Consider the following 10258-nt stretch of genomic DNA (forward strand, 5'->3'; position numbering starts at 1 on the left):
ACGAAAGTGCAGTCTTCTTGTAGTGAAAGATAAGGGCTCAAATCTGTGAATGGAACATGCTCTGAAAGCCCAGAAGCAAAGTAAGTAAGAAGAATAAGAAATGTTTTTAAATCTCTAAAGCTTTGGATCAGGAGCAGGCTCATGACAGCAAGTGTGAGTAGTACCACACCAGCAGTGGCACTGCTGATCGCAGGGGCGTTACCTTCCCCAGAAATGAGCCCTTGAACACCAGGGTGCTGCTAGCCCACCCCGTGCTGCACTGGTAGCCTCCTGCAGGCAGGGTCAGAGGAGCCGCGGGTGATGTTTTCAGCATCCATGTCCCAGTGGTTTCGTACGTGTCGAGTTCCAGCGAGAGTTTTCCCTGCGGAGAGGCTGCTGTGGCTGTAGAGGACGCTGCTGTGTTCCTACAGTCCGACAGAGGGGCGCGCTCCCGGCGGGATCTGCTGAGGAGGTAGTGGGAGCACAGGAGGCTTCATCACAGCACCACTGGTGTTGTTTTAGCTGAGCTAAACCCTTGGGTTTGTATCCCAAAAATGCATAAACTGCAAAAGTGCATCATCTTAAGCATGTACAAAGCTTCGTGACATCACTTCAGTGTACTTTATAATCCGTTCAACAGGCAGCAATGCTCTAAAACTGCTCCTAACAAAAAAATCCTGAGTTCAAAGCAGTGTGTTGGCATCTGAGTCACAAGCCAACCCACTCAGCCTTTTTCCATATATTCGCATGGCTCAGGCTGTGCATTCTCCAGCAAGACAGTATTTCCATGCACTTGTGCCATCTCAGCTCACCTTTGTGATGATACTCTGCTCAAAACTGGCTTGAATGCATCCATTCACTGCCTCTGTCACTCCATATATATCCTAGACATTAAAGACTGGGGGCATATTCGGCAAAAGGGAGAAGGGTAAAGATTGGAGGTATGTATAAAAACAGTTTAAGAATAATAGAACATTAGGTGAGACAAGATATTTTACTTCAAATTCAATTCTAATTTTAATTCCTGTATTCTTTGGGGTGAAAAACAAACAAAGAAACAAACAAAAAGGACCCCAAAGCACAAACCAAAATTAAACAAACACACAAAACAAAAATCCAGCAACAAAAAACCTGCTTTAAATCTATGTCCTTCTGTCATAATCCTAAGCTGACCTCTAAAACCATTGTCTGCAACATCTTGCTTCCAGGCTTCTTGTTCCTGCCTTACCATTTCTCCTCTCCATCTGTTGGGCTACAATGGCTTGGAAAAAGATTAACTAGGTCAGAAGCTGCACCTCCCACTTTGAAGGTCACACATGCCTCTTTTGTTGAACATGGAAAATTATATTGATAGAAAGGGAATTACAGATCCCATCATCTAAGCACGTGCAATGAATGTTCAAAATTGATGTACCTATAGTGGTAGCAGGAAATCTGAGAGAAACAAGAACCAAAATCAAAACCCTCCTGAGGAGATAATTACATTTATTTAATTCCACACTGCAGTGTTTAAGACAGACAAATGTTAATGATGTCTTTCTGAAAATAATTCTATTTCTGATTTTGAAGATAGAGAATATGTATTTATTATGTTTGGCTTGTAAAATGCAATGGCTGCACAAAAAAAACTTTACAGAAGAGAGGCAAAATCTGCTGAAGAAATAACTAGGTCAGGATCCTTCAGAATTTAAATGAGATTTTAGGAAGTATATTCCAAAATGATAACTGAAACAAAGTTGTGTGTATGTGTAAATATGATATGCAAATACTAGAAAGCTTCATGGAATACATACAATTTCAGGTTGCTTTTTAAAGAAAAATGAATACTTGAGATGGGAAATTGCTGTTGACACATGAAATATGATGCTACATGAGGACAAAAATGAAATTAAATATGTGACCTATATCATGAAACACAACAAAACCTGCTTAGCTGCTACTGGAGAGAAGATCTTGTATTTGTCTGAAACCACTGGGAAAATACAAGGAGAGTGAATGGAATTATCTGAAATTAAGTCAGCTGTGACACCAGCATAATATCCTGGAAAAATACTTCCATGCCATCTCTCCTAAGCATCAGTGATCAAGATAGATAAGACATCTACATAGCACTTTCCCCTTCAGCACAGCCCACTTAGCAAAAAGTCAGAAAAAGGAGAAATGCTCTTTACAGTTTCATCCTTTTTTCCTTTAAAAATAAAAGCTTGTGCATAAATCCTGATAGGGTTACCAGCACAGTGTAGAAAGCTGGATAAAAAGGTGTGGCATATTTATTCAAGTCCTGGACACTGTGGAAAGAATTGAAAATAACCAAGGAGGCAGCTGAAGCCAGGTGTGCCCTGTCCTACAGTGGGGTTCCCTCATTAGGTTTCTCTCTTGGTCCTGGCCAGGTTAGAGCGATAGAAATGTTTCAGGGATGCTAAATGTGAAGGCTTCTCCTTCCAAGGCCAGGAAGCCTGGAGGAGAGTGGTATTTGCAGGGCAGAGCCCCTTGCACAGGTCACGAAAGATTTCATCAACCAGCTGAGAGAAAAAGCCAACCCAGGGGGTTTTATCCAGACCCTGCACAGAGCGAACCTGATAGGCACTGTAAACACTGGTGAAAAGGAGACGGTCAAACTCTGTCGGAGGCAAGGGAGTGTCCGTCAGTGAATAATATCTCAGATGCTGCTCAATCTCTGCCGGTGTTTTGGGAACTTCCTCCTCTAAAATCTGCAGGAAGCGCCGTGCCGGGCGTAGGGAGGCCAGCTCTTCATCCCGCAGCCGGATCGTCCCGTTGGCCTGAATATCCAGCCTTCCCCAGAGCATCTGGAAGAGAGGAGCAGCGCTGTCACGGAAAGCCCAGCACAACTCCATCACTGACCGAGCGCTGCAAGCAAAGCTCTCCGTAGCGCTGCCAAGAAACCTCGGGCGGGCCCAGAGGCGGCCGCTCCCTCACGGCCGGCCTAGTACCGCTCCATGTGCCCCTCCGCCAGCCCCACGCCCCGTTTCTGAGCAGCCCCACGCCTCGTTTCCCCGTGGGACCTGTGCAGCTCTTGCCTCCCGCCCTGCTGTCCCCCCGCAGTCCCGCCTGCAGCAGCCCCCGCTACGGCCGCCTGGGTCGGGGGCTTGGCCGCTTGCGGGGCCGTCACCAAACCCGGTGGGCACGGTCCCTTGTGCCAGCGCGGGCAGCCCGTGAGGGGCCGGGCCGTGGGGCACAGCCGCCGTGGGCTGCGCCCTGCAGTAGGAGGGAATGCAAATGCCTGTAGGCATCGCCTAGACGTTCTCCAGGGGCTCCTGAAATCCGTCAGGGATGAGAGCAAACAGAACGGGTGAGTTTTTACGTGCAGGCAGGTGGGAGCATGGGCACTAACAGTGCCTCGGCCCAGGGCCCCCAGTGCTCAGGAGACCTCTAACATGATGCCAGCGTCCTCTGGGCCGCGACGGGCTCTGCTGGTGCCGCTGGGAGGGTGTTCATCTGCAAGACATCAGACAGAGCTTGGTAGCACAAGACCTTCCTGTTTATAGTTTTTGCCATTTGATTGTCAATAACGTCTTCAACATTCCTGAGCTACCACTAGCTTGCCAAACATTACATACAGATGCTGACCACGGGATTTTGATAAGCAAAACAAGCTTTTTAAGAGAGGCAGCAGTGGTTGAGGCGAGGTTTTGGATATCATGGCCCTTAGTGCTGCCAGCAGAGCTACAGCATACAGCAGCAAAGGCACTGCTTTGACAGGCAGCAAGGAAGCAAGGAGAATGGATGGGGTTTGAGCTGATGGGTTTGGCTGGGTAGCAGTTTTTGCTGGAGAAAGTAATGCTGCCCAATGAAAGGAGTGTGCTGGCAGGCTCCTCAAGCTGCTCCTAGAAACATAAACTGATGCTTATCCTGGTTTTCTACTTCTTCCCTAAGCTTCTGCTGCTGGAAGAGTGTGAGGATAAAAGAAACCTTGTCAGATCTATTATGGCTCATTTGATGTCCCGCTAATTACTTGCTGGGATGCATGACATCATGTAATCTGGGGAAAATGGATATGAGGCCAGAGGAATGGCAGTTTTTGAATATGAGAGTAACATTAATCCTGAGAATCATTCGATTTTCATTTCCTAATACTTACAGTGCTTTGACTGTCTGCATTTATTTTATTTCTTTTTTTTATGTGTATGAAAAAGGAGACACAAGCAGTCTTGGTCCAGGACTGTGAGAGAGAGGCTGCATCCCTCCCTCCTCTGTGTTATCAGTGCCATGAAGTAGCCAAGACCCTCTTCTACTTCTTACAGACTCACCCTTCAGGTTAAGAAACATGAAATGGAAAAAGCTCATATAAAATAGTAAGCTCTCTTTTATTTTTTTTATTTAAAAAAAAAAAGGATTTACATTGAATACTCCAGAGTTAAAGTCAACAGGTGCATATGAAAAGTAGAAAAATTATTTAGTACTATACAGGTATTATGACTGCTACCAAAAGACACTTCCAAATCTCCATTTTTGATTAGACCTTTTCAGGGAGATGCACGAACTGCCTGGAGAAGTGCACTGCCAGCGCACAGGCTGCAGAGGTTTGTTTCTCTGCACAGCTGCGGGCTCTGTGATCCAAGCCAGCTGTGGCTTTGGAATGTGAGCAGGGATGTAGCTTCTTTTTCCTACTCCTCCACAGATGTACCAGCAAGGCTTTTAGCTCAGATGAAAGCATTATACTATCTGAAAATTTCTTTGGTGGTACTGTCTCTAGTAACCAGGCACACAGATCCCTCTCCTGAGAGATGTCTGACTGGCTGCAAAGTCAGTGCATTTGTTGAATAGGTGCCAAACTGCCATTATTAGTAGCAGTCTCATAAATATTTTTGAGTAGAGAAAAATTGAACAAAGCATAACAAATAATGTATTGAAATAATAACATAAGTATCCTCTGGGGAAGGGAAAATCTTTACTTATTTTATCACTCACGAGGGTTGGGCGGGGTTTTGTTTTCCAAAAAGCATATTAAAAACCCACAAACAGTATTGCAGGAGATTATTTTTTCAGTGGAAATCCAAGAAAATCCTCCCCTTGCCACAAACACAGCAGCAGATCTTCAACCTGCAAGTAGGTACCAGTGCCCCCACCAGCTGGACTCCAGCTCTATCCCGTGCCAGTGCAGCTGCAGCTGCCTCGGGCCACATTTGAAGGAGCAGCAAAGCATCACACAAACGGCATTGCGCAAAGGTTTGCCAAGCCAAGGAGCCGTGTCGCTAACAGATGTGCTCCCTACCTGTCAGCCTCTGGGATGCAGCAAACACACACAGGAGCAGCCAGGAGCTGAGCTGTGCTCGGGCCATGGCAGCGCTGCCGGAGCAGCTGCCACCCTCTCCGCGACAGTGCCGCTCCCCCAGCCACAGCAGCTCGCCTGGGGCGTCTTCCCGTGCTGCTTCAGATCCCAGCAAGCTCTCTTGGAATGGACCCATCTTTCTGTGTTTCTGGTCACAGCCCTGGGAAGGGCTTGCAGTTCAGCTTGTTGACCCCAAAGGATATTTTCCATCATATTTTGGAAACTTGGAAAACTTTGTTGTGATGTTTTTGGCAGAATTGTTTAAGCTTCCTTTTCAAAGATGGACTTTCCACTGCAATGATTATAGGAAGCTGTTAGTTGCAAGAAATTCCACTACATATGTTTGCCTCTTAAAAAGTGAGGACCCCCTAGTCCCTTCCATCTCTACACAGTACCTCTGTCACATTTCAGTTTTCATTTTTCCTGGGTTCAAAAATCTGAAAACAATCCTGGAATGTCACAAACAGATAAAGCTAGCAGACTGCAGATTCATGGAAGGGCAGTAGCAGCCAAAACATACAAACAGGCAGAAGAAATGTCACTGTTCAGTTCTGTATCCAACTCCCCCGAGGGAGAACTCAGTACAGTGACCTAACAACCACCAAGAATCAAAGTGGCTCAGGCTTTAGCACCCCATTGTCCTCTCCTGTGAATGGACTTCTGGATTACAGTGAACGCGGTCTGCCTCAGATGTTCTAAATTACATAGACAAAACTTCATCTGATTCACTTTACAGCAGATATCTGTTCTCTATACATCTTAACATATTTATTAGTGCCAAGTCCCCACTGGGGATACTGTTCTGTATTTCTACTCTGTATGGCACAGAATGTAAAGCCAGGGTTATGCAAATATGCAATAATATGTATAAATGAGGACTAATACCATCTCTCTCAGGTTAAAGGGAGAAAGAACTCTGCCTAGAAAAGAGAGAAGGTAAAGCTAAAATGCATTTCTTGCTCAGCAAGTTACAGGACATCAGTCAGGACATACTGTCATCAGATAGTGTACTAAGAGCTAGGATGATGTCCTGGTTGGTACTACCTCCTGCACATTATGGAAGAGTCACAGAGAGGCCCACAATTTCCAGATCCACTCTTCTTCTCAGTTTGGATTCAAAGCAAGACCTGTGTTTTCTGTTACAGGCTTAGGTATCTTCAGGTCACACTGCGCTGCTTTCATTTTTCATTATTTTCCGCTGCTTACTCTTCACTTGCATTCTTTTCTTCTTTTATTAAGCTGAATCACAAGCTACCCAAGAGGCAGACACTTACAGCCCATCTGTGCAGTGAGATTGATGTGCCTTCTGCTTTGTGTCAGAGTCCAGAGTCCCTTTTAGGCCACAGGGTGCACATGACTTTGTCTAGAAGCCACTATGGAAAAACCCCTGTGTTTCGCGGGCCATGATACAGCCTCCCTTTAACTTGCAGCACATGACATGAAGAGGATTGCCCAACAGGATTTTGGCCAACATCTGTGGGAGCTGTACATGATTTTGTCAACAGGAGAATTCCCTAGGAACAGCTTGCAGCTGAAGTGCATGGAGGAGGACAGCCATGTTGTGGGAGGGAGAAGAGAGGTTTGGGGGCTGTTTTCAGGCGACTGACACAGTGGCAGATGAGGGACAAGCATCAGTGTGGATACTGCCTTGAGCTAGGGGAATTTTGTAGAATTACCTCACTATCCCACAAAGAAATGCAATTTTGGAGTGATAAACATATTCCTTAGCTGTCTGTACAGCAGCAATACCTGCACAGAAACAAGGCTGAGTTTCTGACAGCTGCACTAAGTCCCTGCATGTACAACTGCAGTGTTAGGCAGCACACCTGCTCCTCCTGAAGGATTTTGTCCTTGCCAGGTACTCACAGCTGAGCACAGCCCTGGCACTCTGCACTCCCCTGGCCATTACCGTCTGTTGTTGGAGCAGTTTCAAAAAGTTACAAGCCAGGTTTATGCAGGGACAACTTGACTGGTTTACTGGCTTCTTCTTTTTCACCATGACCTCCTGAAGCAGGAACATGAGAAATGAGAACAAAAGAAGAGGGGTCAAAAACTGCAGGAACTGGTTGGATGCTGACTGGGGCACAAGGTGTGGTGCCAGAAGAGCCTCTTTAGGAGGGAAGTTTCTCTGAAGTAGGACTTCAGGGAGATAGCACGTTCACAAAAAGGAAAATCTGCTTATGGAACTGAAGAAATCCCTTTCTTTCCATCCTCTCACCCAGAACTTGGGGAGATTGCTCCCCAGCCTAGGGCTGTCTGGCAGATGCTCAGGGAAGGAAGAAGATTGAAGAAAGAAGGGAAGGAAGAAGGACCTATGTGGCTCACAGAAAATGTGTTTGAGTTACTGGAGTGGAAAAAGTAAGAAAACCTTGAGGGAAGCAGGAGTGAAGCACTGACTGTAACCAGACAGAATCTCTGTAATACTGGTATTTTCCAGCTATGGTGCTGCCAGTCCTTACAAGAACGCTTTCCTTGTCCTTTGGTTTCAGTTTGTGAGCAGCATCTGCTGCTTGAAGGAGTAATGAGCTGTGTAAAAGTGACAGGGAGGGCCCCATCCCACTATACCTACTGCACATGAGGTAGGTGGACACCCTGACACTGTCAGTAGCCACATACTCACGGAGGACAGTCTGCTTGCTTGGCTGTAGGGAGAAATGCCAGAGTTCTGGAAAATACCAGCAAAACCTACTCAGCTGGAGAAGCTCAACGTGGTGACTGTGAGTCATCGTCTAAAGTCTATCTGTCCCTTCACACCAGAAAATCTCTCTTCTGTATGGTGTATCTATAAGTCAGCTACATCTGACTTGCATCTCATCCCACATCCTCCAGCAGTTGGGGAATCCAACCCAGGTGAACAAACCCTGCAGAAGCTGGCAGTACACAACTGGTGGGGACAGAGGATTTGGAAGACAGCTTTGTGCTTGGCCAGGTTGACCACAGCCTTGTCCAGCACGAAGCAAGTGTCCACCAGCCACAAGGATCCCAGAGTGAGCAGACTCCATGAGCAAAGTGGCCTCTGGATCTCAGGAGTAGTGGAGGAAGCAGAGTGCACAAATATTCTGTGAGGCTGTGCAACCTCTTGTCCCCTGGGATAATGGGCCTAGGTGAGTAAATTGCAGCCTTCCTGATCTCCCAGGCTTCACTTATGAGAAGAGATTCAGGTCCAACTGCAACTATTCCACATATTGAAGACCTGCTGGAGCCAATGTCTGATCCCACAGGGCTGGTGATTTTTCCAGTACACACATTCTTGGGCAAACCTTGCATATTGTCTAACTTGACAGGCATCATGTCTGACATTTCTTGATGTCGATCAAATTCTCCCTCTGCACAAACATTAATTTTAAAAGGCAAATTTCCTAATGTTCCTGCTACCATCAGTCTGATTTATTGTACTGGGAAATACATATTTTTATAATATATAGACCATAAATCTTGGTGTGGTGTCTCAAGCAACCTGAGATAAAGGAGAACACAGAGAGGAAATATGATTTATAAAGAATTTTCATGGTGATAAAAGTGGCACCAGGAAATTATGTCTTGCAAAATAGGCATGAGCATGCTTTGACAGCCACTGCAAAGAAAACAACCGACTGTGAAACATCTTGTAGGAAGAACTTAAAGTTCATTTCCTATTTAATCTGCTCAATTGAAGACAGATCCAAAAGAGAGGTAAGAATTGTATAAAACCCCAAACTTCTGCTGATCTGTGTTCACTTCTCCTTCCCACGTAGAGCTGTAACTTTAGGTGAGTGGCAAATTCTATTTATTTTAACCAGAGAACACTCTTGAGTCACATCTCAAACACTGCTGGGCACAGCAGCTGAAACAAAATTTTAAAAATAAATTTTAAAAAAGTTAACCAGCCCATGCTTACAAGGCTGGGACAGAAACAAATATGAAACCCAATTCTTAGAATACAGTTCAGTCTTTATTCTTGAAAAGTGATCACATTCTAGTCACAGCAAGTAGGGTTTTTTCTTAATTGAATTTACTATTGTATCCCTTCCTCCATCCCATACCCTAATCTCCCCCAAACCCCTATTTTAATTAGTGCTTTTACAATTTAAAAGCTTAAGTATCAATTCAGGGAATCTCTACAAACTGTGATTTCATAAAATCTCTTATACAAAAGTTTTCAGATCTTAATGAGATCTGTCAGCTTTCTGGTGCAGAACAGCATTATGCATTTTCTGGACCAAGGACAAGGGACATTATTAATTGATGACTGCTGTAATGTAATCCCATTCTAACAGGTGGTGGGTGGACTGGAACTACAGCATTTTTCCAGCTTTTTTGGAAAAAAAGATTTTCCACAAGAGCAAAGAAAGTGGTAATGCTATTGTATCATAGAGCTCAAAATAATTGGAATACTGACAAAAAAAGACTCTTGTCTATGAAGCAAGAGAGGGGTATATTTTTGGCTGTACTTTGAAGATGCTGGAGAAAATAAAGACTACTTGATTGTGAAGAAAAAGCCAGACTGAAGGATTGTCACATCAGAAGTTACCTGCAGCTTTTTCTGTTGGGAGAAAAGGCACTGACCTAATTCCCACGGAAACAATAGATTTCTATAATTGTTTTGGTCTGGACCCACATACATTTGTGTTGTCCTGATAGGAACTGTATTAGTAGCATTTACAGGCTTTGCCTTTCTGCCATATTATTACCATCTTCCCAACAGTCATCCTGGAGCTAAGAAACTGCTGTCCCATTTCCCAAACCCCACAGCTGCTTCAATGCAGTCTCTAGGGAGTGCTCAGGTTCTGATTTTTACCTGCTTACCTGCAGGAACTGGTGGTAGTACTAGTGTTCAGGAAACACTAGGCCACAGGCAATGCCTGCACTCTGTTCAATTTGCAAACCAAAAAGACAAATCCCCTGTTTTACAATTCAAAGCACCAGCTAAATATCTACCAACTGGATCATAAGGACTGTAAATCAGCATTTCAGGGCCTTGTGCTTTTCATCTAGTTTGAAAACATTATT

General features: G+C 44.9%; 1 protein-coding gene across 1 annotated transcript; it reads right to left on the reverse strand.

The window, feature by feature from the left end:
• Window positions 1-993: 993 nt before the first annotated feature.
• On the reverse strand, window positions 994-10147 carry FAM180B (family with sequence similarity 180 member B). The gene is made up of 3 exons (XM_009102128.4): window positions 5213-10147; window positions 3368-3435; window positions 994-2786 (listed from the first exon to the last, which is right to left on the reverse strand). Exons 1-3 carry the CDS (start codon window positions 5403-5405, stop codon window positions 2343-2345), a joined length of 705 nt encoding a protein of 234 aa, XP_009100376.2. The 5' UTR covers window positions 5406-10147; the 3' UTR covers window positions 994-2342.
• Between the last annotated feature and the right edge of the window lie 111 nt (window positions 10148-10258).

Source organism: Serinus canaria, chromosome 5 (genome assembly GCF_022539315.1).
Source record: "Serinus canaria isolate serCan28SL12 chromosome 5, serCan2020, whole genome shotgun sequence".
Taxonomy (NCBI): Eukaryota; Metazoa; Chordata; class Aves; order Passeriformes; family Fringillidae; genus Serinus; species Serinus canaria.

What these genes read in the sequence shown, in the direction of transcription:
- FAM180B (XM_009102128.4), bottom strand. Translation starts at nt 5,405, where the DNA reads ATGGGTCCATTCCAAGAGAGCTTGCTGGGATCTGAAGCAGCACGGGAA. An exon ending in TGCATCCCAGAGGCTGACAG is followed by an intron (nt 3,436 to 5,212) that starts GTAGGGAGCACA and finishes GATGTCTTGCAG; the next exon opens with ATGAACACCCTCCCAGCGGC. An exon ending in ACGCTGGCATCATGTTAGAG is followed by an intron (nt 2,787 to 3,367) that starts GTCTCCTGAGCA and finishes CCTCTCTTCCAG; the next exon opens with ATGCTCTGGGGAAGGCTGGA.